This window comes from Vanellus vanellus (assembly GCF_965231255.1).
Source record: "Vanellus vanellus genome assembly, chromosome: 2".
In the NCBI taxonomy this organism is placed as follows: Eukaryota; Metazoa; Chordata; class Aves; order Charadriiformes; family Charadriidae; genus Vanellus; species Vanellus vanellus.
The window spans coordinates 66705852-66733437 of record NC_138906.1 but is presented as its reverse complement, the minus strand read 5'-3'; the positions used below and the strand labels follow the sequence as shown (position 1 = coordinate 66733437).

General features: G+C 51.2%; 1 protein-coding gene across 2 annotated transcripts in view; it reads left to right on the top strand.

Moving 5' to 3' along the window:
- Positions 1–1338: 1338 nt before the first annotated feature.
- Positions 1339–27586, top strand: part of NFATC1 (nuclear factor of activated T cells 1) — a gene marked incomplete at its 5' end in the record, with an annotated part of 119706 nt that continues 93458 nt past the window's right edge. The window contains 3 exons of one of the 2 annotated variants that reach the window (XM_082479186.1): positions 1339–1471; positions 11116–12214; positions 21512–21671. In XM_082479186.1, the coding sequence (XP_082335312.1) occupies positions 1339–1471; positions 11116–12214; positions 21512–21671 (1392 nt within the window). Of the gene's footprint in view, positions 1472–6041; positions 6124–11115; positions 12215–21511; positions 21672–27586 lie in introns of those variants that run through there. The other variant, XM_082479187.1, reaches the window with a different exon arrangement.

Sequence of the window (27586 nt, the reverse complement as noted above, 5' to 3'; positions counted from 1 at the left end):
GTTTATTTTCAACCACATACGGGTGTCAGGCACTAGATTTATGATTTTTTTTTTCTCTTCATACACCAGATACGCTCAAAACCACCCCAACTCTCCGCACGCCGTCGTCCAACTCCAACAGGAAAGCATGGTCCCCTCCTGCCAGCTGTGGGGGCAGAGGGAGGGCGAAGGGGGAGCGCGGGGCGAGGGGAACGGGGCTCGAAGCGGCGGAGGCGGGGGCGGCGCGGCCCCTCTCGGCAGCCCGCACCCGGGCGGCTCCTGCCTGTGCCGAGGTGTCACGGCGGCGTCGGGGGCCGGGACGGGGCATCCCGGAGGTGGGAGGTGGGAGGAGGAGTCGCCGTGGGTTGGAAACCTCTCCTTCCCCCCGCTACGAAGTGATGAGATACAACTGTGTTGCTGAGATATTTACAGAATAATAATAAATAAAATAATAATAATAAATCTGGAGCGACTGAAACCGAGTCCACGGGGTCTGTTAGTAATTTAGCAGAATGGGATTTTCCTTTCTCTCGTCTGCCAGTTGATGCTCTTTTCCAAATTTCCACAGCGGGGGAAGCCTGCGATTTTTTATATAATGATTTCAGCATGCGAGGCTGCCTCGCTTTTTTTTTTTTTTTCCTTCCCTGCCTGCCTCCTTCTCTCCCCCCTCTCCCCTCCCTCCCCTTCTTCCCTTCGCGACCCCGGCGCGCCGCCCGCTCCCCCGAGGAGGGCACCCGGCTCCCGCAGGCGGCGGGAACCCCGCAGGCGGCGGGGCCGGGTCTGGGCGGGCCGGGGGCCGGGCGGCAGCCGTGCCCCGCGGAGGAGCGGGCGGCGCGGCGGGGCGGCCGGAGCCCGTCGGTGCCCGCCGGTGCCCGCCTCCCGCTGGCTGCCCGCCGGCGGCGGGGCCGGGGCCCGGCTGACATCACGGGGCCGGGGCGGGGAGAGGGGCCGGGAGGGGAAGGGAGGTGGGGGGGTGTTTTCCAGCTTTAAAAAGGCGGCGCCGGGCGCGCAGCCCTGCGTCAGAGCGAGACTTCCCCGCTCCGCACACTCACTCGCCCCCGTACCCCGCCTGCGGCACCCGGCGGGCGGGCAGCGCCCGCCGCCCCGTCCCGCCGCCCCGGCGCGGGCAGTGCCTCCGAAGTCCCCACGCACACCCGCCCTCCTCTCCATGCCCCGGCCCCGGGGGGGCGGCGGCGGCGAGCTCTTGTGCCTCCGCGGGCGCGGCTACCACGCCGGGGGCGGCGCGGCCCCGGCCCCCGGGGCGTGAAGGCGGGCGGGGGGCGCGGGCGCGGGGCAGGCGGCGAGGGGCCGGCAGCGGCCCGGGGCGCGGCGCCGGGGCTCCGCCGCCCCGCCGGGTGGATGCCAAGCGCTGTCCCGTCGGCCGCCGCCGCGCCGCCGTCGCGGGACCCAGCCAGCGGGAGAGAGGGGCCGGCGGCGGCCCTGCAGCACGGCGCCCGCCCGCTCGGCAGCACCATGAAGGCGGCGGAGGAAGGTAACGGGCGGCGCTGCGAGCGGGCGGGCGGGCGGGCGGGCGGCGGTGTCCCCCGGTGTTTCCCCGCGGCGGCCCGGAGGTTTGCCGGCGGCCGCTTGCCAATAGGTGTCTCCTTCGCCTCTCGCACGGCGCCGCCTCGGCCGCGCCGCCGCTCCCGGCCGCCTCCCGCCGGGCCCGGGCCCGCTCCCGTTGCCGGCCCGGCCCGGCCCGGCCCGGAGGGGCAGCGCGGCGGAGGCGCTGCATCGCTCCTCGCCGCCAGCGAGGGGCTGCGAGGGCGCCTGGGGTCCCGTCAGGGGGAAACGCTGCGAAGCGGCTCGGGGATTCCCTCCCCAGACCCGGGGTTGATTCTGGGGGAGGTCGGAATACACACGATAATAGCGGCCGCCCCTCGCTCTTGGGAAAATGAGGGAGCCTCCTAAAAGAGTGGGTCCCGGGCAGTGCCAGGCGCCGTACCAGCGGCCAGCCCTCCCCGTCGCCCCGAAACAGGCGGGCACGCCGTGGCCGGCTGCGGGGCTCCGCCGTCCCGGGTCCCCCGCGGCCCCGGGAGTGCGGGCTCCCCGCCGCCGCCGGCCCGGCTCCGCGGGAGCGCTTGCCCCGCGACCCCGGCTCTCTGTCGCGACTTCTTTCGATGCCCCGTAGTAACCCTACTGTGAAAAGTGCGCTGAAAACACAGCGGCAAAGTTTCTAGAGAGAAAGATCGTGGGCGCGGGGCTTGGGAAGCGCTCTGCGGGGAGCTGCTCGTCCGGACTGGATTTGGTCCTGCCAGGGGCAGCGTTTGGCCGGAGCCGGGACCGGCTTCAGCCTCTCCAGTGCCAGTCGGGACATTTTTCTCTCCCCGGAGCATCGTTACCCAGCACCGCTCTGCCCACTGGCCAAACTTTCGCACCTCGCTTTTCCCTGCCGGCTCCTGTCGGCACCGCCTCGCCGCGGGAGCGGGGCCCCGCAGACGGCAGCCGGGCATCACCTCCGCGCCGCTCCGCAGCAGGTGCGGGGCAGCTCCCGGCTCCTCAGTGCGGGCCCGGGGACAGCCGTCTGCGGTGTGTCCAATGTCGTGTGTGTCGTTCCCCCCCTCCCCCCCGGCTGCTCCCGGGCTCCCAAGTTTCCTTCCGATCTGGTGGTGCCGCCGCTCTCCTGCTGCTGCTGCTGCTGCTGCGGGGGCCGAAACGTCCTGCGGGGCTGGGGCAGGGCAGGGCAGGGCACTGCGCGCCCGCGCATCCTGGAAAGAGAAAGTTGTGAAGAAGTGGAGGGGGGTGGGGGTGGGGGTGGGGGGGGTTCGCGTCCACGTCCGCGGTGTTTATTCCGCTATTCCGCAGCGTGGGACAACGGGGCTGCCTTCCCCGCCTCTGTCCCCAGAAAGCTGGACGAGCGCTCAAGACCCATCTTTTCTTTTTTTTTTTTTTTCTTTTCTTTTCTTTCTTTTTTTTTTTTTTTAACACAGACGTTTTCACTCCAGGGGTTCATTTCAGTTGACGGGATCCTGCCAATGCAAAAGCTACAAGCGCGGCTGTGGCTGCCGCTCTGCTTTTGAAGCCCGCGAACGCCTTTTTTGATGAAAATTAATTACGTTTTACTTAATAGCACCGGCTTGCGTTCCTTTCGCACGCTCGGACCTCCGAGGGCCGCACGCACGGCGTTTCCAGCGTTCTGGGCTTCAAGGCCACTGAGTGCACTAACTTGTAAAAATTACACCCAGAGGCAGCTGACACAAAAAGCGTACTGGAGACCCTTGTCAAAAAAAAAACCAAACAAAACCCAACCAACCAACCAAACACCCCCCCCCCCCCAAAACCCTCTTCTTTATTTCTGTGGCATTTCTGATGCCTGTATTAAAATGTCGCCAGCCCTCGTCGATAGTTCTCTTCCCTGTTGATGGATTTTGTAAGGCACTAGGAAAATGAGGCCAGCCAGAAAGTGTGACCCAATCCAGGAAACACGTAGGGGAGCCCTGCAAGTCAGGATTGCTGCCTGCAAATTAAGGTGCCCCTTGATTGCCAAACGACGACAATCAAAGAAAATACTCTATTTCTTGCTTAGCCTGGGAAGAAACTCTTCGCAAAGAAGTGTCCCGGCGGGAGGACCCCGCTTTTTCTTTTGGGTCGTAGGGAGGTGCGGAGTCCTTTGCCTCAGAGAAAGGCAGTGGATAAACGCCAAGTTAAATCCTCCTCCAGGCTGCGGGGCTGCAGCCCGTCTGCAGGGTCCCTTGTCGGACCTGCGTTGTGACCAGGGGAGTTGGGACGGTTCAGGTTAACTTCAGGGAGAGGCTTAGTCTGCAGCCGTCGGGCTGGTGGGTCGGTCGGTCGGTGGGTAGCGCAAAGGCGCCCAGCGGCACGGGGATGGCCTCGCCGGGGCGCATCGCCCTCCCCCGCTCGTTTCGCTCTCCCCAGTTTAATGGTACTGTTTTAAACTGGATTATCAACCGGCGCGACGCTGTTATTCCGTCCCCACCTGTGGCATCACTTCGGTTTTACCTCGCCGTGGTACATCTTTCCTCTTTCTCCTAGGGAAGGGTGCCAATCGAAATATTTAATAGACAGCACTAACATTTATGGCATTGGCAAATCAAGCCCTCCGTAAATCGTTTGGGACAATTCGCCCATCTCGCAGGTACCAGACTTGGGAGAGGCAAAGGAGCGAGAGCGGCGGGTGCTTGGGCGCTCCTCCTCGCCTCCCCCCCCCCCGGCAAGGAGATGGGGAGCGCACAACAGCCCGGCGCGGAGGGGCGGCAGGGGGTGAGCCTGGTGAAACTGGGGGGGGGAGGAGGGAGGGAAGGCTGCGCCGCGGGGGCTGGGGGCCGGGGTGAGGCGGCTGTCCCGCCGGTAGGCCCTGGGCAGCCCCCGCCGTCGGGGCAGAGGCTGCGGGACGTGAGCGGGAAAGGCTCGTCCCTGCGGCGCGGCTCCTCTGCCAGGCTGGGGTGGGCCGCCTCTGGCCTGATCCGGCATCCCGGGGAGAGCACGGCCCCAGCGAGCCGGCAGCCGCCGGCGAAGGGGTTCCGCTGCTGCCAAGGCCTTTTGCACACTCGGGTGACTCAGTCCCGGCACTTCGGGGAAGCGGCTGCGATCAGGGCACCGAGGGCAGCCCCACGGCGGAGCCCCGGCGGCTCCTCACCTCCGCCCCGAAACAGACCCCCGTCCCCTCGGGGCCACAGCCCAGCCCGGCGGCGGGGCCGCCCGCTGGCCCTGGGGTTGCCCCGTCGGTTCCGGGGGCTGACGGTGCCCGCCGGCGCCTGCGAGAGACGAGACTACAGCGCGGCTCGTCCCAGCGAGGAGGGGAAAAAGCACAGCGGGCTCTGATGGAAAAAAAATGTGTTTTCCTGGCACTTTGTAACGGAGATTTCAGCCGTAAGCCTGGAAAATGGTATTCCCTGAGTTTATAAGGGAATACCATTTCCATAACCGCTTTAAAAAACTATTCCTTTTGAAATCCGGCCTGAAGCTCAGGGAGCTCAAGAGTCGAGGCGAGCCGAGCTGCTGGGGCGGGGAGCTCCTTTGCCTGGCGGAGACTTTCAAACGGGACGGTATCATCTGACAGAAACGCGTTTCTAAAGAGAAGAAGAGTCTGATTTATTTTTCCCTCGTTGATTTTTAACCCGTACAAGCGGGAAAGGCGGCGGGCCGGGGGGAGCGCCGTGCCTGCCCTGCCGCTCCGCCACCGGGGCCCTTTGCAGGCGCCCCCGGTGCGCGGCCTCGGCCCGGGGACCTTTCCCTCGCCGGCGCACGGAGGCAGCCGGTAACGTTACGAGTCCCGCTTCAGTGTGCTTTTTATAGCAGTTGGCACTAGTGGGTGCTGCAACTAAGTAAAATAAATAATAAATAAATGGAAGTGAAGCCTCCTGGCTCGCAGACGCGGTGCGGTGGGGACCCTCGGAAGAAGCCTTAGCAGTCCCCGGCGAAGAGAGGGACACGCTGGTGTCCCGGCCGGGCGGGCAGAGCCGCCCCCCCTCCCCACCCCAAGCCCCCTGGCCGAGGGCAGAAGGTGCCGCTCCTGCCCGGTTCCGTTTGGCGGGAGCCCGACAGCCGCGGCAGTTCTTTACCGCCGGCCGGGAGCAGGTGAAGACCTGCTGCCCGGCTACCCCCCCCGTCCCCCCCCGGCCTCCCCATCCCGCCGGATCCTGGGGAGCCGGCGGTCTGGGGTGTCCCCCCCCCGGTGCCGGGCGCCCCGCGCAGGGGGCGCAGCCGTCCCCTCGGAGGGGCTCCCTCCGGGTCGCAGGCTGCGCTGCGGGGGCAGAGCCCTGGCGGGGGGGGGGTGGGCCGGGCACGGCGGTTGTTTGCATCGACCCGGAAACATCAACAGCGGGAGGGAGGGCGGATCAGAGGCGGCGGCGGCGGCAGCGAGATAGGCCGCCCGTCGGGGCCGGGGTCACGTTACCGCCCGCAGCGGACGCCGTCCTGCGCCTTGCCGAGGCTTGCGCGCAGCCCGCTGCCGCCGAAGGGGAGCTGGGGCCGGCCCGCCGGCAGCAGGTGTCCGGGCGCGACGGGGCGGGCCCGACGGGGCGGGCCGGGGGCTGCGCTGCCGCCGCCGCCGCCGCCTGGGTGCCGGAGCGTGGCGGGGGTCGCGGCGGGCGGCGGGAGCCATGACGGGCGTGGAGGCCGAGCAAGAGTTCGACTTCGATTTCCTCTTCGAGTTCAAGCACAGCGATGAGGGCGGCGGCGGAGGTGGGTCGCGGCGGGGCGGCCGGGGCACCTCCGGCGGTGCTGGCGGAGGGATGCTGGTGGGGGGGAGCCTCCCCCTGCGCAGCCCGGGTCGGGAAGGAGAGGGTTATCCCCCCCACCGGGGGGAGCGCGCCCGGGGGCGGCGGGACGGGGAAGCCGGCAGTCCCGCCCGGCGGGGTCGGCCCGGCCGCGGGCGGCGCTTGTCGTCCCCGCCGGCAAGCGGCGAGCCGGGGCCGCGGCGGCCGGGAGTGAAATCCTGTCCCGGCGCCTGGCGCTCTCCCGCGCGGTGCCCTTGCAGCAGCCGGACCGGCCTGGAAGGGGAGGCGGCGCGGGAGGCAGCCGGTGCCCGATTTTTGAAACTTGGGGATTGTTGGAGCTCTTCAAGCCCCCCGCCTTGCCCGCCCGCCGGCAGCCCCGGTGACCGGTCGGGCTGTCGGTGCGGGCTGCCCGGCGCTGGCGGGGGGCGACCCCCTTACAAAGCCCTCACACACTCCGTTCCGTCCCCCCAGAAGTGGGGATCTGGGTCTTGCCCGTTACAGAGATGGGCCGGTTCAAAAAAACACTTCTGCTCCCCCTTCCCCCCGTGAGCTGGAGCTGGTTAGGCTCAGGGTTTAGCTTGAAGGTCATCCGTAAATAAAAATAACGGGCCTGAATTTATCACGGGTCACACCGTTCCCAACTCTGGTGTCTCGGTGTGGCTGTCTTTTTTTTTTTTTATGACTTTTAACAATGCTTAAGGTGGAAATGAGGCGAACAAGTCTGGAATTGACACACAGAGAGAGAAAGTTGTTTTCTGGTATGAGGTTGACTGCTACGGGGTCAGTGATAGCTGGTCACCATAAAAAGCTCTCATACAAGTAGAGATTTAACGCAGCCTCAGAGTAAGGCTGTCTGTGTGTCTGTGCTTCATCTTTTGCCTTTATATTGAAGCAGGTTCCCAAATCCTTGCCTGCGTATCGCAGCCTGCCAGGGTGCAGGTGAAGGCATAGTGCTCCCTTCCTAACCCTCTCCAATTGCCCAGCTCTCCGGCACGTTGTCAGTGTCCAAACAGTTTTTAGGAGCTTCTCAGCTTTTAGAAAAATGTGGTTTTAAGAGTTCCGTGCCAGGCTTTTCAGATGAGCGTCCTAGTAATTAGACACCTGGAAAGTGGAAGGGCCTAAGCAAATTCAGTGTCCTAATGAGAAAAGTACCTTACTTCATTAGGCAATTTTGAAAGCATGAATTTAAACACAGACGTAGACAGGGCTTCATCTTTAGAAATGGAAAATAGCCCTCACCTTCTCTGAAGCCCCTCTGAGCTACAGGTATTCAGCATTCCTATTTGAAGAGTGTAAATAAAAACTGATGGTGCCCAGTGCTTTGCAGGATCAGCCTATTAATGATAGAAAGGAATAAGACCTTTGGTCTGTGAAATTAACTAGAAAAAAAAATTTGAATTTTTTATGTTGTCGCAAAGTGAAATGTAATATGTGAAGATGTGCTCACAAATCAAGGGGTCCAATTTCTTGTCCTAGTTATACTTAATGGAATTGTGGATTTTTTGGAACAGAACTGTTGCGGACCTGCATTGGTCTATCTCATACTGGGGTTTGGCTTAAGATATTAAAATACACTATTGAAAGTGACTTGGTAGTAAGTGTCCAGGGGGCCTCTATGGATCACGGTCGTGACAGTGACTCCATGTTAAAGCGCTGCCTTTCTTTCACTCCTGTCAGCACTGCAAAAATACCCTACACAGCTGCATTATGTGATGCAGTTTCATGCCTTTGTAGCCACCTCCATCTCCCGTCCTTCAAGACTGACATTTTATTTCTACATGTCTGATTTACCCTGGTGAGGAAAACATCAGTGTGTTATGAATGCTTGACTATGTATGTGCATTTGATGAGCTTTGTAAATACAGAAGTTGTGGAGAAGAATGTGCTTTTTCAGAATTTCAGCTGGTGTTTTTAGCTTACAAACCAAGAATTTGGTCCTGGTCCTGGTTCTGGCTTTGGGGCTTTTATATTTGGTGGGCATACTTTCTGCACGCTGCCTGAAAACTTAAGATACCTAAACGTATTTGGAAGGCTTTCGATCTTGCTGCTTTCAATTTTGGGTACTATTGTGTGAGAAGTTGTATGACACGTTATTTTCCTTGGCCCTTTAAAAGTTGACATTAAAGATATGCACAGCAGTTCTAAAAGAGGCTATTCCTTGCCATGTGCATTAGGGGAACTTGTTGCTTGGAGCAATTGAGTCTGTCTTTTACATTCTTTTTTTTTTTTTTTAAACTGAATTCCAAAGACTGGTCTGAGCCTTTATATTGCCTGTTCAGCCTGAGCTGCCGATCTCCAGCAGACTTCAGTGTTTGTATTTCATCCTAGACATGCGTTAGATTGTAAGAGGACTGCTGGCTGCGTGGTACTGTTCACGCAGGTAATAGTTATCCCTGGTATTTTGGTTGTTTACCTATTCATTTTTAATAAAAGATCTCAAGGCACTGATTCTGCAGTCAGCAGACGCTGCTGTCGCACCCCGTCTGCAAAGCCCACCTGGTGGGCCCAGAGCTGGGACAGCTCGCGGAGCCCGCGGTCCCCTGCCCGGGGTGTCCGGCTGCGTGGTGGGGACCGGCTGAGGCAGTGCCCAGCCTGTCCAGTGCCACCAGCACCATCCACCTGCATGCCGGGCCAGGAGGCTGTGGAAGGGCCCGTGGGGTATACGTGGAAGAAGAGCCTAGCCAGTGTCCCGGCAGCAGTGCGGTGCCAGGGACATCACCTTCCTCTGGAGCTGGGGGAAGCAGTGAAGGGGTTGAAGCTGCCTCGAAGGCGCTGCTTAGACCCTTTCTCTGAGCTAATTTCTGGAACGGAGAAGGTCTTACCACTTTGGGTATTTATTTTCTTTTTTCCATGAAGAGTGGGAGGGAAGTGGTGGTGGTTGTGGTAACACTGAGCGGCGCAGCTATGTGGCAGGACAGCAACAAAAGGGGACTAATTTTGGAAGGAGGGGACTCTGAGCCCCCGGGCAGATCTGTGCCTCACTGTGACGGCTGCAGTTGGATTATCCGTGTCAAAGTAGTGCCTCTTTCTCCATGGTTCCTGCCTGCCTTGTTGTTTGAATAGAGTGTGAAGCTGCAGCATGTTTTGAATAATCCAGTTGTATTTGTGGCACGCTCAAGTGTAATTTAATGACTCTTCCTCAGTAAATGGCTGGTCTCTGAAGGCAGACTAGAGAGTGAGTTCAAAAGGTGGTGTTGCTCATCGTTCCTGACTGTTACCTGGCATGACATACATCAGCTGGAACATCGCAGAGTTGCTGTGAAACTGCGACAGCACATTAATTTTTCCTAAGTACCGTTTGCCTTGGAGTCGTTGCCAGCAAGAAAGGCGAGCACGGGATCGCTGGAGGATGACACCAGAGAGGGCTGATCTGATAAGCGACAGAAAGAGAATAGCAGCTGCGCTGGAGTTACCAGCTTGGAGGCTCGTTTCCATCTGCAGTGCTCCCAGGGAGAAGGTCCTGTTGGGAATAACAGCTGCAGTAATTAGCAAAGCTTTTCCATATCTCCCTAGGGAAGGTGGGCAAGGGTGATGATCCAGGGAGCTTGTCTCCTGGGAGGGAAGGGGACAAGCTCCCCACATGGACTGGCTGTGGCCGGGGGTGATGCAGAGTTTCCCTCTGTCCTGCAGGAAAGTGCCCCTGCAGGGAAGGCTGTTGCACTGCAAGCACAACTTGGGGCTGGAGCTGGGTGCTTTTCCAGCCTGCTGAGAGGAACCTGTAGAACAGGAGCACCCAAGCTCAAAGTTCAGTGGCTGTTGTCCCTGACAGAAAGGGTTTGCTGTCTTTTTCCAGTACGGCAAGAGATACTGGTGTTAGGGGCTCTGGCCCTGTGTGCTGGTGACAGAGAACCTCCCTGCTTCAGAAAGCGCTGGGGTGATGACTCCTGATCCCATTGCCCTCAGTTGAGGGCTGTCCCTGTCCTTTGCACAGCCCACCAGCATCTCTGGGTGGCAAAGAAAGACCCACACATGGCCCTGGGACAGCGGAGCAGAGCTGAAGGGGTCCCTTCAGCAGGCTGACAGCGGGCTGAGGCAGGGACGGTCTCCTGTGGACTGGCTTTGGGGTGCTGGTTCCCTGTAGCACAGCAGGGATGGAGGCATGCAAAGGGGAGTTGTTTCCCTGCGCTGGGTCAGGGAGCCCATCGATGCAAGTCTGTGATGTCATCTGTCACCTCCCAGGTTTTTCACACTGGCTGTTTAGCTCTGCTTTTGCTTTTATACACCCGGAGCTCTTAAATGGTTAGATCATTGGCCAAGACTGTGCTGCTGGCAGCGCTCGATGTGGCGCGCGCAATAACCAGCAATTTCAGTGGAATTTCAGCTGTCGCGGAGTAGTGAGACATCCATGTTTATCCTTCACCTGGCCTCTGCCAGTTGGGCTGGAGGATAAGTGGTCCCAGAAACCAGAGCAGGTCAATAGATTCATCTTGTTCCAAAATCCTAGTTAACTGGAACCAGTTGGAAACTTGCTGTAATGGAAATTTCGGTTGTGTATAATTTTTTTAACATAACGCAGTTGATCATGTTCTTCACTTTAGTCTGCCTCCACTTTTGTTTTTTTGTCTCGTGGGTTTTTTTTTTTGTGTATTCCAACTTTTCAAGGGGGGAATCAGGCTCGCTCACGTAAAAGCACATGCAGTCTCTGAATGCTGAAGCACCCTTGTTTGAAGACTCAATCTTTTGCTCTGAAGGCTTGCATAATAAGAGTGTCCTCAAAACAATCTCAGTGCATATACATCCCTCTCTCAAGAGAACTTGTCTTGTGCTGCTCAGTTAGTAACATTTTCAAGGATGCTAGCCTGCAGCTTCTCCCCTACCTGTGGGCTCGGTTACTAAGGAGAGCTGTGCTTTTGTGTGTTGTGCCATGTCCCTTCACTCCAGCTCGGTATGTTACTGAGTATATTTGTGCAGCACTCCATATCATTCTTTTTTGTTTGTTTGTTTGTTTGTTTTCCAGAACACTATAGTTATACATCTTCAAACGTAAATGCTGGCTTGCCTCTAAATGTGGCACATTCCTCATTGTCAACTCCATGTCATGGCCTTCAGACATCAAATCCCGTCATTTCAGTTGTCCCATCAACAAACCATCCTTCTGGATACGGAGGACACATCGACAGCGGGGCCTCTGACTATTACTTGCCACCAAACATAAGACCTAATGGAGCTCCAGCACTGGAGAGCCCTAGAATTGAGATCACTTCTTACATGGGACTTCATCATAACAACAACCAATTTTTCCACGATGAGGTTGAGGAGGCCATCCCAAACACCAAGCGGTCGCCTTCCACTGCCACTTTGAACTTACCGAACATTGAGGCGTACAGAGACCCATCCTGTCTGAGTCCGGCAAGTAGCTTGTCTTCCAGAAGCTGCAACTCTGAAGCGTCTTCCTATGAGTCCAACTACTCATATCCATACACTTCACCCCAGACCTCTCCCTGGCAGTCCCCATGTGTCTCTCCGAAGACCACTGACACAGAGGAAAGCTATCAACGCAGCATGGTGGCCTGCACTTTGCTCAACTCTCCAAGGCACTCTCCGTCGACATCTCCCAGGACAAGCATCACAGAGGAAAACTGGCTGGGGGCTCGCAACTCCAGGCCTCCATCTCCCTGCAACAAGAGAAAATACAGCCTCAATGGCCGTCAGACCTCTTACTCCCCACACCACTCCCCCACACCTTCTCCGCAAAACTCGCCACGGGTGAGCGTCACGGATGAGACATGGCTGGGGAACACCAACCAGTACACCAGCTCTGCCATTGTTGCTGCCATCAACGCCCTCACCACCGACAGCACCATAGATATGAATGACGGGATTCCCATCAAGTCGAGGAAGACCGCCATTGACCACACCCCATCCATGACTCTCAAAACTGAACCGGCTGGTGAGGATCACGGGACCATATCACCAACTGCCGATTTGTCACCAGAAGACTTCTCCAGCTTTCAGCACATCAGGAAAGGAAACTTCTGCGAGCAGTATCTGTCCGTGCCACAGCATCCCTATCAGTGGGCCAAACCAAAGTCTCTGTCTCCGACATCCTACATGAGGTAAGGCACCCCGACTTAGGGGGAAGTCCTGTTAATATCTTTATTGCATGCTTTTTTTCCCTCCTTCCCCTTCCCGTCTTGGCTTCCCACCAAATCTGCCCATCCACTCATTCCACTTAGCCGTTTCTTGTGACACTGCCTCCATCATTGGTGTGGTGCGACCATGAGTAAAACCTTGAAGTGTTAAAATGTCTATCCTAGGAGTTGTCCACTTGTGGGTTGTAACTGGTTATCTGCTTCCCAGGGGGTGAGCTGCAGCCTGGGCAGTCTGGAAATGGGGTATTCAGAAGCTCGTCAGGCAGCAGGACCGTTTGGTACCGTCAAACCTGTGGCTTTACTTAAATGGTTCATCGTGTGTTAATATGTTTTTGTTGCAGGACTGAGAGATGTTCCCGTTGTTGTGGCTGTTACAGGGACTTTTACACTTGATAGATAGTGAATAGAAAAAGAATAGGAATACAGTTCTTTCGTGCATTATGTCAGCTTTTACTTCGCTTCATCTGAAAGCGTCTTACTAATCTTTTCCTGTCTGCGTTGGACAGTGATTTTCTTTTTCCCCTCTTCCCCAACTTTTCTATGTTTAAAGAAGAAAACCTTATTTGTCAGATGATATTATACTGGTCACATTTATTTATCACAAGTGGACTCCAGGTAGGAAGCACCACAGAATAGTCAGAATTTGAGTTACATCCATTGCTTTCTCTTTTGGTCTCAGTTATTGGTCTTTATTTTGAAGTCTTCTAAAGGCTGTGTATGCGGTGGTACGTGGTGCAGGAAAAATTTGGCTTTCCAAAAGTCTGCAGGCTGATCCCAGTCCCTGGTTGTGAAGGCCACCCCCGTCCTCTTCCTCCCCAAGCACTTCTGGCTTCTTGCTTTTGACAGCAAAGATGTCTTTCTCAAAATGAAAGAAGGGGGCATGTAGCTGAAGTGTTTTAATTAGTGATACATTCGCTGGCTCTCAACCTTGCCAATCTCACTTTTTGCCAGCCAGCACCTCTCTGCCACATGCTGTCTCACAAAACTGAGATTGAGTGGTCCATGGCTCTTCGTGTTACAGCATGTCATGCTGTGGTCCCCTTCCTCGTCGTTCTCCTCCTCCTCCTCCTCTCTATGTTGCCCAAGCTCCTTGCAGGACCCTGGCTCAGTTCAGTGCTGGGAAATGCAGCAGCCCCTGTGGCTGAGCCATCCAGGGGTGGGCACTTGTTGCCTTTCGGAGCTGGGATAGACACTTTTAACACCAGGCAAATCCTTCAGAGCCTTCCTGTGTACTTAAAAAAAGCCTTTTATGTTCTCGCGCTGAAGTGCCAAGTGGCCCGTGTTCATCAGAGAGGCCGGCCGGGGGCTTTTGCGTTGGGGGGCTGCTTTTTGCCAAAGACTTTGAGGGCAATGATAGGACAGTTTGACCAAACAGGCTTTTATCTTTCCGTTGCAGTGAGCGGCCCGTAAGCGCTTTGCTGCAGTCCGTCAGGAGGCACCCGACATGCCTGTGCGCTAACACAAACAAGAAAGGTGAAGCGTACAAAACGGAGCCCCACTACGTTGTGTATTTAACATTTTTTTTCCACTGTTTTGGTCTTGTATAAAATATGTTTCCTGGTTCGCAATATGTTTCCATGTGATCTCATTAACTCGTGCTCTAGGGCAGTTGGAAGTTACTGTTGAAATGTGATTTTAAGTTACTTTACCAATCAGATACACTGACCGTGCTTCCTTCCACCAAAAATACCTCTCGTTTTATGTATATGAAAGTGCTGGGCAACTGAGCACGGACGTCAACAGGATCACAGCCTACGCAACAGAAACTATGTTATTTTAAATCTTTCCAAAAAAATTGGTTAAGAATTTGTCACAACAGAGCTGGATTTTTTTCCTGTTATTTTACACATCTGTTCTATTTCAAACGCGAGGGCTGCAGGGGTGGGTTCCAACAAACAACTCGGGCTCCAAAATCTACCCGGTCATAATGATTTTGAGATAACCAGATTTGATTACCTCCTCTGTCTCTTCCTGAATACGCGGTACGATTTTCATCAAAAGCCAGCGTGCCTTGGAAAATCACTGACGCCTTTCCCTCCCTCTCGTGCACTCCCATCTCTTTGCGGGCAGGAGGGAGCAGGCTCAGGCGGACCGTCCGCCGGGTGCTGTCTCCCTTACCGAGGTTTCATAGGCGGCATCAGTCTAAAAGGGAAACGGCTCTTTTTCGTATTGTTTCTGAAATTGATGATGTTTTTCATTTGTCGTGATTACAGCTTGATCCCCTTAAGGCTTTTCAAGTCCCAGAGCAAGGGAATAATAAGAGTATATAATAAGAGCGTAATAATGCCGGCCTTAACAGAGGCACGGTCTTTCTGTGCCTCATGCTTCTTTTGGTTGCTCACGAGGACTGTGAGCTCGGAGGCTCAGCCCGGTCCCCAGGATGTGGGCTCTTGGGAGCAGCTTTGGGCTCACACATCCCCCTCCAGGGCTATGGATGGGTGACTCTATTCCTGCGTGGGACTCGGCACGCAGGTGCCGAGGGTTGCAGGACGGGGTGGGAGGGCAGAGCCCGACCCCGCAGCCGAGGCTGAAGCTGCACAGGTTAACTGAGGTCTGCTGGGGGATTAGTCTGCGGTGCTTTGGTTGCAGCCCAGGGCCTCGCACCAGATCTTTGGAGGTAGAAAATATTTAGAGACCAGGCAGGGATTTTCAGGGGAAGCTTTGGAACAAACCCTGAGGTAGCGGTGGGAATCGTACCTTTTCCAGACCAAACTGGGTTACCTAAATGTACCAGTCTGCCTCGAAAACTGCTGGAGGTAAATCGTTATGTGGAGAGTCGAGAGATGCTCTTTGCGAAATTCTGCTTCAGCTTTTGGCTCCAAGGTCTTTTTTTGTTTCGGTATTTATGCATTGTGCTCTCTCACACAAATGCAAGAAGTTTCTGTCTATAGTCCCTCTTTTATAGTTGATGTAGCACATAGTTCAAAAAGAAGCACTCTACCAGGCAGTTATTGTTTGAGCAGGTGATGCTCTGTGTTTCTCAAGCCCTTGCTGTCTCAGTGGTGTTCTTTTCTGTGACTTTTCTCCATCACTCCTCAGTGCTGTGCAATGCGGACTCTCTCACGGGCAAAAACGTCAAAGCCAAAATGGAAGTACAGGATCAGACTTCTGTCCTTGGGTGTGGAGGCAGTGCTAGTGACTATTTCCAAAACTAAAACCCCATTTTTATTTTTTACCCGCTCATTAGCATATCCCAAATCATCCTATATTACAACAAAAAGTACAGGCACTCATGAAAGAGCCAGATTTCTGAGTATCTTACACATTTTTTATGACTTCCTCTTTAGCTGCTGTATTTGACTAAACACAACCTGAAATTTCCTAGAGACAGTTTCTTACTCGTTGAAAAGTAATGCACTCTAGTTATTTCGAGTGTCATCAGTTTAATCTGAGAAGTGTGTTGGCCTGTAACACTTGAGTTTTCATTAAATGTAGTGTTTTTTTGGGGGAGGGGGAAGAGAAATGGTTGGGTTTGTTGGTTGGGCGTATGGCATGTATGAGGTCTACCACACCAAAAGCAGCTTCCAGGAATAGACACCCAGTTCCAGGTGCCTTATAAAAGGTCCCTACTATATTTTCTTGTACAGTTTTTTTTTTTTTTTAAACTGTTGAAACCCACATTTTCTTTAGCTGCAGTCTTCTTTTTCAGCCTCAAAAATAGGCATGTATGTTCTTGACCTCACAGACATGGGGTCATGTAGTTTTACATATGGAGGCTGTAGTTTGCACCCAGAGAATGTATGGCTGGATACCTGTCTACCAGTTCCAAAAGCACATTTGGCTTTTATCTGCATCAATGGACTTGTTTATTTCTTGTGGATTTTTTGGATTCCACTTTTGTAACTGTGACAGTATTAAACTCAAGCATGCAAAAATCGTTCATTGAGGCCCCAAACCATTTGATTTCCTTAAAAAAAAAAGATTTTAAAATGTTGGACATTTTTTCCTTCTTTCTTTTGATTTTTGGACCTTTCAGATACTCACTTGATAAGCTTTTTTTTTTTTTTTTTTTGAAATAGGTGGTTTGGTCCAGATCATGAGATAGAAGACAACCTTACTTGGGAGAAGTTGAGTGGCTCAAGAAATTGGGGTTTTCCAAAAGTGGAAAAGGGCACCAGCTGTCTTGAGATAGTCACTGGTGCAGCAACACCGGATTTGCTGACCTGTGCATTGATGGCAAGCGAGAGGAAGTTCCTTAGACAAAGCAAAGGCAGGGCTGTCTGGGCAAGACCCAGTGAAATGGGGACTTGTGGCTGAGCATCAGTGACCATCTCCTGGGACTCGTTAGTGTTAATTGAGAGGCGGGAGGAGTGGACAGGGAAGAGCCTGCAATGCCTCTAACCTTTTTCTTTTTCCTGCTGTATTCATGCTGGATGGGGATATTTGGATGCTTCAACAAGTTCAGTTTGCCACTATGTAGCAGCGGCTTCTGATTGCTGTACCGTAGGGCTGAAGACTGCTTGGAAGCCTGTCTCAGTAAACGGATTTTTTTTTTGTTTGTTTATTTGTTTGATTTAATCCTCCCTACACATTCTCCTCACTGTTTTGCAGTTCGTTCAAACGCCCCTGTGAGCATCTTATTAATGGCCTTCCTTCACTAGCTCGTTTTAGCACCATGTGATTCTAAATTCAGAATGAGCAGAGATGCGATGCCAGCCACTTGTTATCTCCATTCCCGTGGCAACAGTTTCTTGTTCTTAATCTAAGCCAACAAATGCAAAATTCCCCATGCAAATCGGTCTCTGAATGTGAAATTTCAGGAGGATAGTGTTAAGTATTATCTGGGAGTATGACGACGACTCGCATTTTCAGACTTCAGTGTGAGGAATTCCAGTGCGCCGCATGCACTCGACGGAGGAGCTACTTGCTCGGCATGCCAACAAAATACAGCCAAGTCTGGGGTGGGACGCAGCATCTATTTTAACAGCTCGCAGCCAGATTGCTCAGTTGTCAGACAGGAAATTAAAAAAAAAAAAAAAAAAAGAAAGAAAAATCTACTCATGTTAACTCATAGATGAAATATAAAGCAGGTATATTTTTCTGACCACAGTCAAGTTGGTGGACATGTAGGCATCATCATTGTTTCCTTACTCTTCCAAGAAACACTCAAGGATCTTTAACACGCATCTGCTTCGATGTGAGATGCAGGCGATAAATAATAAATCGTAACCATATTTGCATTTGGTGCACAGCTGGAGCAGGGGCAAGCGAGCAGCCTGGTAAAAGTTTCAGCAGCCCTGTGGTTTCTCTAGTTTATGTTTTTGCTTCTAAAGGAACACTCCCTGTTAGAAAAAAAGAAGTTTAGTGCGGGGGACCCAAGTCTGACACACTCCTTCTAAGTCACTTGCCTTACTTTGGGCGCTGAAACACACTTACCATCCTGCTCATCCAGGCAGTGGCTTATGGCGCTGCCAGGCGGCTTTCTGGGGCAGAAGACTCTGTGCTGGGGTACGTGGCCAGTGAGCAGGGTTGTTAGTCCCTGTGCGAGACTGGCAGTTGTTCTGACACACAGCCGAGTTAAGGACAGTTGTTCTGCACAGCAGCCGAGTTAAGGACAAAACTGTCTGCAGATCTCTTTTTCAAGTGGCCATGGGCTTCTAGTAGCTTAGAAAGTGTAATGGTAATTTAATTCCCGAATGCACAGCAGTCATGTGAAAATGGGGCTTAAACACCTTTGGAAAGTTTAGTAGAAGTTTTTGGCTTTGTTTCCTCCCTGTCTATATTCCAGTGTGCTGCTTAGTATCTTTCTTTCTTTCTTTCTTTCTCTCTCTTTTTTTTTTTTTTTTTTTTTTTGTAGCTTGATAAATCTTTCTGCTAAAGGCAGAAGTCAGCCAGACTGGATAATCTGTTTTTGATTTAATCATATTGTGTATCTGGTGTATGCAAAATAAATCACTATTCATCTGTTTTGTAATCTGATTTATGTAGGACGGAGTTACATTGAGCGAGTTTTCTACAGCCTAACACCAGGTTTTGTGAACCAGCCTTGAAACAACCATCCCTCATTACAGCATTTAGGAGGGCTACAGTTAGATTTATTGTGGCGTAGAAAGGAATGGGACATGTTTTCAGTTGGTGGAAAATTCGATCTGAGGGAAATACACTGATGTATATTTGATAGGAAGACTGCGTAAAGACCTTTTATTTCTCTTCTTGACCCCTGTGGAGGGGCTCTTCTCCCCTGCACGTGATGCTGGCTAGATGAGGTAGTTTGGGCCTTTTCAAATTGATAACGTTTATTTGCAGCAACCAGATTTGATTTTACCACTACACCATTTGCTTGGTGACTTTTTTCCTTTAACCATGTTTAGCTGCAGGAAATTAAGTGCATGATGAAGATAACCTAACATAGGAAATAGCTCTGACAGCCCCAGCCCATGACACTGTTAAATGCATCACTCTGCTTCCTTTATCAGGAAAACTGCCATTAATTGTCAATTTATAATTGGGCAGGTGGTATTTTGGAATTTCAGTGATAGATTGCAGGCTAACAGCAAACTGTATTTTTATTTTCAGGCTTTATTTGAGAACATTCATTTTACAACTTAATTATATTGACATTTTCAGGTGCTGATTTGAAAGGGGGTTTTGTTGGTTTTTTGTTTGTTTTTTAAATAGATGTAATTAGTTATGGAACTATCACTCACTTCCATGTATCTTTAAAAAAATCCCTTTTCACTTGAGGGCTACATGCTTCCGGTCAGAGTTGTCCTTTTTAATTAAGTGTTTAAAGTTTTTAATCTGATAGATGTTGTGTCCTCAGAAAAAAAAAAAAAAAATCCATCAAGTGAGAATTTACTGAAAACCAGAAACATCTGTTTAAAAATGTGTGCTGATCATCACCAGGAGAGACACAGCTGTTTTGCTCTGCTCTTTGTCATTTATCATTAGTCAAATATGGTTTATCTAGAATTTTTTTTGAGACTTTTTCAGACTAAAGTATGTGTACCTAATGTGCTAGGCAAAGTACAGTGGCTATATACAATGGCCAATTGCCTGTAATTTTTTGCCGAATCTTCACTCTTTGTGTGGTGAGTGTCTAGTAGCAGAAGAGCTCTTCTTTGCCCCCAAGGTGGGTCCTGGCCATTCTGGGGGAAAGGCTTGCACAGGAGCTTAGAAGATGTGGCGGTGTGCCTCTAGCCAAGGCTGCGGCTCCCGTGCATTGGGGGTGGTAGCCAAATTCAGGATTTGTCTCCGACAAGGTCTGGCCTCTGCAAAGAGTGCCCCTCTGGCTCGTGCTGGATCCAGATGTTCATGGAAGCTGGGAGCCCTCACAGAGGCACCATCTCTCTTTTGGATGAGCTCCCATTTGGGCTGAGCTGGGAGCTGTGTGGCTACTTTCTTCTGTACCCCTCTGTTATTTTTGAGGATGCTCCGTGTCCCGAGGGCTGGAGAGCAGAGTAGCTGGAAGTTTGGCACCTGTCACTCACCAGCGAGCTGTGCTGGGGGAGCAGGGGGTGCCTGAGGGAGCGAGGGTGGTCCTGGGCCTCACCCAGGGCTGGGACTTAGTGGTTCTAGTTGACCCCTGTAATGCATCTAGTGGGTGTCTATAGGCATTCAAATCACATGGCTCAAACTGGCAAATTTATAAGCAGCGAAGAAAGATAATGTAGAGAAACTTAGCACCACCTGAAGTCCCATTGGTGTATATGCACATGTACACCAGCAGATAGGAGTTAAGTATGCTGGTGGTAAAGGGTTGGATAAGCACTCAAAAAGAAAAAAAAAGGCAAAACAAACAAACAAAAAAGCCAGTGCGAGTGGTTATAGTCTCTGGGAGTGGAAGACAGCAGGGATGCTTTGGGGGATGTGAAATATCTGTGGAGCTGAAAGTGGGCTGGGATAGTGTGTGGATCACAGGGATGGTAAAATGAAGTCTCCAGCTGAATATGTGCTTGTAATATATGCATCCAGTGCAAAAGCTCTTTTGCATCCTTTCCTTCCCAGCTAGTCCACGTCAGCCGTGATTCATGCTGCTCAGACTGTCCTTGCACCAGGGCTATAGCAAGGAGGCAGGGAACCAGTAAAACCCCAGTAGCCAGCCTCCTTGCAGACTGGGGCAAGAGCTAATTAGCCCTTCAGCTTCCTCATCTGCACCCTGCAGCGGGATGAGCCCTCTCACCGTGGCAGGTAGCCCCAGTCCGTAGAGACAACAAAGGGTTGAGGACTGTGATTTTCTGCTTGCTGGTGGTCTTCTCCAGGCTGATGTGAGAGAGAATAAATTTTGATGTAAGAGGACAGAGTGGTTGTGCTGTTGAACTACTTGTAAAGGCTTTTGAAGGACACCCGGTGAGGAGAATTCACCAAAGGAAAGAATGTACGCTAGACATAAAATTAGGGTTTTCATCATGAAGCTTTTTGCTTCGATTTTAAGATCAATAAATTCGTCTCAGGCCTAACACTGTTTCTACAGTGCTTGTTTGTTTCTTTTTCTGTTTTTTTTCAACCCAAAACGTCAACTTGGCATTTCTTACAGCCAGGCTCTCCTGTCTATTTTCAAGTGTGGTTTTACACTGGAATTTGGCTTTTAAGAATGACACTTCCCCACCATCGCCTGTTGTCGGGCCTGCTTGCTTGTGTGATGGTAATGAGCCCATAATATTTTAGTTAATTGCAGAGTCAATACAAGGCCGGAAGAGCAAGCTAGATTTTCTTCTGGCTTGTGCGTCATCATTAGTAGGATTTGTAAGCAAGTTCTGACTTCAGAGTTTGCTCCCTTGCAGTGCATGGACCAGAAAGAGATTGACTTCACTTTCAGACTCTGATGTGTGCTGTGTTGGTAAGGAAGCTGGGAAATGGCTTTTTTTCTTCTTTCCGCCCCCTGTAAACCAAGCAGATTTGTTGAAATCCATTAGATTTATTAAATGCAGGACTCCTCCAGAGATGGCTTGGCATTCGCTTTCACAGCAGAAATCCTCGTCCTTAAACTCCTCTGCGTCTTTTTGCCTAACTTTCTCCTTTTGGTTCAAGAATCAATATATTAAGATATTTGTTAGCTGTGTCTTAACATTTTTCCATTTTGTCTACAAATCAGATAACATCTGAGCCATCAGACATGCTCGACCCATAAATCTTCATAAAATAACCATTACCTTCTAAATTACTTATGTCATGGCATTATCCATATTGATGACATTTTAAATGTAAGATGGTGAAGGATGAACTGCGAAACACGGTCTCTAAAGTAATAGTGCTGGATGCTTGTGGTCTGTGATAGTGTACTTGATGTTAATTTTTAATACATTTTCCTTTCCATTATAGCCCATCCCTGCCTGCCCTTGATTGGCAACTGCCATCTCACTCAGGACCTTATGAACTGCGTATTGAAGTGCAGCCGAAATCCCACCACCGAGCTCATTACGAGACGGAAGGCAGTCGAGGGGCTGTGAAGGCATCTGCGGGGGGCCACCCTATTGTGCAGGTACCAAAACATGTAATGAGAAGCACAGATTGTTTATCTCAGCTCTCTGTGGTCAGCACCCTTTCTTCTCCAAAACTGAAAAGCGACAAGAGATTTTTCTTGTCCTCAAAGATTACTGCACGTGAGCGCACCTTAGAGTGTATTTTAAACTGGATGGACCTTTGCCTTTATTAAAAACAAGGCAGGAACATCCACTCGCTCTTAGCAGTGTGGATATGGCACAAGCAGACTGCTGCTCTGTCCGTGTACGACTTAGCAAGCGTTCAGCTGGCAAGCCGTGACCGTGGACCTATCTGTGCAGTCAGATTCCAGACATGCAGTTTATACTGAAATCAGCTGGGGACGTGCCTCAGTACACTTAGTCCTTAACTTGTGGTTGGATTAATCAGAGCTGTAAACACATGTTGGAGGGCAGAGCTGTAGCAGTAATGTGGAAGTATGTCTGTCGCTGGTTTGGATGTTGCGGTGAATGCCGAGCAAAGCAAGGCTTTTTGAGTTTCTTCTGTTTAGTTCCTTAAACCCTTCCAGCCGCTCTGGAAAGCATCTGAGGTCTGAATTTAGTTTCATGAATTCTACCAAACTCTTCAGTTACTGTATATAAAGCATTTAATTTAATAACACTGTAAACTGACCCTTAATTCATTTATATGACTAGTCTCATTCATTTTTAAAGGACTTTTCTCAGGAGTGGGAAGAACAAGATTTAGTTGTTTAAAACAAAAAAAGAAAAAGTAGCGGGAGAGTGCCAGCTCTGCCTGCCCCTCCTCAGCTGCTTCTTTCTCACCTAGAAGTTAAACTTTCGGTGCCTCCTGTTGGGGTTGTGACCCCCTGCTCAGTGGAGCCCATGTTTTATCACTGCCCTGATGCAGCGGGACCCACGGGTGTCAGGGCACTGTGTGGGAGGGAGGGAGGGAGGGAGGCAGGCGCTGCCGCGGTGCTGACGCTGCTTGGGTTTACGCCGCAACTCTTCCTGTAGGAGCAGCAGCTCGTTGAAAGACCGGATGGCTCAATACGATGTACAGACCACACGTGCAGGGCTCATGCGCGTTTGTTTGTTTGCTGCAAAACCCTGTTAGCAAACGCGTCATTCGAAGGAACGATGCGAGCTTGAGATGACATTGGGCAGGGAATGCCGCTACAGAACTCGTGTGCTGCTGCGGCAGCTGTAAAAGGAAAGTGAGGGAAGCTGTCAGCAGCAAACACAGTTCGCTCTTTAGCTCTGCCAGAACTCATCAGTGACATGGGATTATGGAAGTGATCTGCTGAAAGACGAAAGGTTTTAGCAGAACATTTGTGAATGATATTAAAGAGGGGTTTGTGGCAGACATGCTTGATGACAATTAATACCTACTCGGTTTGTGGCTTGATGCAAGGAAATGTAAATGGGGAGGCATCAATTCACAGCGGCCAGCCTGGCGTTTAAAGTTTCCTACGTGCTTTTTGGAAAGACTGAATGTGATGCCAACATTTAATTGGACTAAATGCGTCCAGACATTTCCCCTCTCATCCCCTGTCCCGGTCCGCCGGGAGTGAGCATGCTGCTTCCAAACACAAACAAGTGTCAGAAAATAGGAGAGGAGAGAAAAGTGCGGAAGGGCATGAAGGGAGAGGGGAGGAAGCAGCCAGTCCTAACCCTGTCAATAGGCTCTACCGGTTTAGTAAAGATTAATGTATTTTTCAGTCCTTCTATTACAACCCGAACATCCTTTTCTCCAAAAAGAACAGAAACATAAAGAGGGCCAGAAAAAGCTTCTCCACGCTGCCACTGCCATTCCGGCCAGGGTTATCTGTTTGAGGAAATACTTAAAAGCTTCTGACTGAGACCAGAGTTGGAAGGATGGATGAGCAGTACTTCCAAAGTACTTCCAAAAAAGAAAGAAAGTACTTATAAATACTTCTTATAAGAGAAATAGTAAGTACTTACAAATAAATAAGTACTTTAAAACAAAAGTACTTATAAATGAATGAAAGGAGGAGGAAGAGGAAATCTAGGGAGTAATTTCTGATACACTGGCAGCTGACAAAAGCTGTAAAATGCCTCTCTGAGTCAACATATTTCCAGATGCTGCAGCTGTTGCAGGTTTGATTCAGTCCACTATGTTATACAGAAAGGAGCCCAAGCTTCAAAGTTCACACTCAGGTGTAAGCTCAGACAGTATCTGAATGTCTACGGGTGTGAGATTTTGGATCAAGCTTTTCCCTCTAATTTTTCCCAGTGTTCTCAGTTGTGTTGACTCAGTGAAACCCACCATAAAATGGCTCTGACCTCTTCCACTACCCTTCTGCATTATTTTTTTGCGCCATGTGGGCAGTCAGGTCTTTCTTGTGTTGCTGCTTTGGGGAAGCTTGCTTAAATTCTTCTTTTGTTGAAGCTCTTCCCCTTCGCCTTCAACAAGAGGAGAATGCAGAGGAGGTCTCTTGCTCCGTTCTCCATTTCAAACCCCTCTCACTAACATCCTGCTTCCCAAACCGGGAGATTTCCTCACACTAATACTTCCTCATATCTGTAGGGCATGCTAAGGCAGAGGAGAAGTAAATCCAAGAAGCATCCACTGCTCATGGCACAGTTCCCCAGCAAAATTGCCAGGAAGTTGCTTTCTCTGCAGCTGGAGCGTGTTTATTTTTTTTTTTTTTCCAGGCAATGTTAGCTCCCTTGCTGCTGCTCCATCTCTTCTTGTAGGAGGTGGAAGGGTCCAGGAATCAAAGGTTTCCGAGCAAGTGTGCTGGACAAGACCAGTGGTGTAGGAGGGCAGGAGTCTCTTATGGGTGTGACATGAATTCCAGGGTTGGAGACCAATTTTTTCCTTGGCTTTAGTAGCTTGTCCGGGTTGGTGACTTTTCTCTGGAGCTGGAGAGGGCTGCATGTAAAGCTGAAGAGCTTTGCACCGGGACCCAGCAGCATGCCAGTGTATGCGATTACTGTCCTCTCCCAAAGCTGAGGGTTTATGCTGACCCACCGAAGGGGCATGCCTGGCAGGTGCTGGCAGCTGCCTGCGGCAGCAGAGTCTTACCCCAACGTGGTGCTGGAAGGCACCACTTGCTCCTTAATGTCTCTCCATCATCTCTGTGGGGCTGTTTCCATCATCCTGTAGGCTGTCTCCCAGCCGTACTTCATGCCAGCAGGACTTCCTATGGATTTCCTTCTGTGGGATGGCTGCACCCTCCCTTCTGCACTTAGGAACGATACGGTTTTGAGCGCTTCAAGTTGCCTGTGAGTGCTAATGAGCCTGGTAACGCAATATTCCTCTCTCCCGCATTTCGTCTTTGCCTGTTTGGGTGTTTGGCTGCCGTGGCTGCCCCAAGCTATCGCTGTTCTCGATTGCTAAACGTTTTGAGAGTGGGATGAGCTGGCGCACCTAGTGAGCTAAAAATGCTGCAGAAGATTGGCAAGCGAGCGGTTCCAGGGAGTGGTGCTGCTGAGCTCATGGCTGGCACCAGCTTTTACCCCTTGGCTTGTATTTTACCCCTTGCCTTGTATTTTGCGCATTGTCATTGCCTTTGGTGATTTCAGACCAGGGTACTCCCTGGCCAGTATGGTACTCTGAGCCAGAATGGGGCTGGTGCCCCAGCTGGCATTGGGTGTTACGAATCTGCATGCCATGCTAGGTGAGAGTGAATCCTGGGACCACTTTAGGGAGTGAAATCATGCCTGTTAGCATCATGCTGGCACCTCCACGTTTACAGGAGTTCATGACTAGGGTGAGCATTTCCCTGAATAGAGCAAGATGAAGTGAATGGGGACTTTAGGAAAGTCCCCATATTTTAAGTAAAGTGAATTTATTTCAAGGGGTTTATATCCACGTCTTAAAAACGTTCTCCATTTGGACCTATCTCCCATTCTTCATTTTAAAAGTGATGAGGAGTTGCACAAGATGGGGGTTACATTCCAGCCAGCGATGGCTCTGTTTCAGCTACAGGTAAGTAATCTGGCAGATAAAAATTTGGGATCCCCGAGGAGGGATGGCACCAGATTACAAATATGTGGTCTTTAGATATTCTAATTAATAACTCATCTTTGGAATAAGTCAGGCACTTTGGCTGCCTGAGATGGAATTTTTACAAGCAGGGTGCGGTGTATCTGTGAGATAAAATCCAAATACTCAAGAATGTTTAATTAAAGGGTATGATTTACTCCCATAGGAGACTGGACTAAAGGGTGAAAGCAAATGTTCAAATGCACAAAATAGTCTAGTAAGCACTTTCAAAAGTCATGATTATTATTCTTTTTTTTTGACACAAAATATGACAGGAATTTTCTTCAAGATCCTTCCTGACATGAGGTAGATAAATCTGTTAGAAAAAAAGGAAGAAAAGGAGTTGTAGGGGTTTTCCTTTTTTATCTGGGTAACCAGTACTAGTGAGAATTTGTTCTTCTCTTTGAAAAATAAGTTAATATTGAAGATACAGTGAACGCTGCCTTGCCTTTCACTGTATCACTTTGCAGTGAGATGGTAAAGGTTGTATATGGCTTGCGCGCTCCAATACAGAATTTGATCTGAGCCTGTGAACAGATGAATAGTCTGAACGCCCTCATTTTACAGGCAAAACACAATGATTTGTCTGCCGATTTACATAGTCAAAATGTTGTCTGTGCCAGGAAACTTGCTCACAAGAGTTGGCTTGTGTTGTTTCTCAACAAGATCTCAAGTAGGCACTTTGGGTCTGATTTTTAAAGGCCTTTGAGGCATATGTTGGGATTTTTAAATCCTCTTATGACTAACAAGTGTCAAACTCTTCTCTAAAGCAATCACTGTCTCAGTATTTTTGTACATCTCACATCACCATGATTAGGCACCAACATGCCTCTGAGCTATTTGTGTACCCTGGTAACGCGTGGAGCGTGTTATCGTTTGCTTCCCATGGATCAGTTGGTTTTGTTGCTTTCGGATAACGAACTCAAGTTGTCCAGGTCCAGGTACTGGACACCACAGGTATCAGTCAGAGTCCTTTCATCTTCTGGACCCAAGAGCTATGAATACCTTTTGCAAAGCCCTCAGGGAATAGAAAGCCTTGTCAATCAAACCTGGTGCCTGAGGACTGGAGGAAGGCCGACATCACTCCAATCTTCAAAAAAGGCAAGAAGGAGGACCCAGGGAACTACAGACCGGTTAGTCTCACCTCTGTCCCTGGGAAGGTATTGGAGCGACTCATTCTGGATGTCATCTCCAATCACGTTGAGGAACAGGAAGTTATTGGAAGTGGTCAACATGGATTTACCAAGGGTAAATCGTGCTTGACCAATCTGATAGCTTTCTATGATGTTATAACTGGTTGGCTGGATGAGGGGAAAGTCGTGGATGTCATCTACCTTGACTTTAGCAAGGCTTTTGACACTGTCTCCCATGACATCCTCATTAGGAAGCTGAGGAAGTATGGGCTAGATGAGGTGACAGTGAGGTGGATTGAGAGTTGGCTGCGGGACAGGACTCAGAGGGTTGTGATCAGCGGCACAGAGTCTAGTTGGAGGCCTGTAACCAGTGGTGTCCCCCAGGGGTCAATACTTGGTCCTATTTTGTTTAATATATTCATTAATGACCTGGATGAGGGGACAGAGTGTATCCTCAGCAAGTTTGCTGATGATACCAAACTGGGTGGGGTGGCTGACACCCCAGAGGGCCGTGCTGCCATCCAGCGTGACCTGGACAGGCTGGAGAGCTGGGCAGAGAAGAACCTAATGAGGTTCAACAAAAGCAAGTGCAAGGTCCTGCACCTGGGGAGGAAGAATGCTAGGCACCAGTACAGGTTAGGGGCTGACCTGCTGGGAGATAGCTTGGAGGAGAAGGATCTGGGGGTTGTGGTAGACAGTAAATTATCCATGGCCCAGCAATGTGCCCTTGTCGCCAAAAAGGCCAATGGAATCCTGGGCTGCATAGGGAAGAGTGTGGCCAGTAGGTCGAGGGAGGTCATTCTCCCCC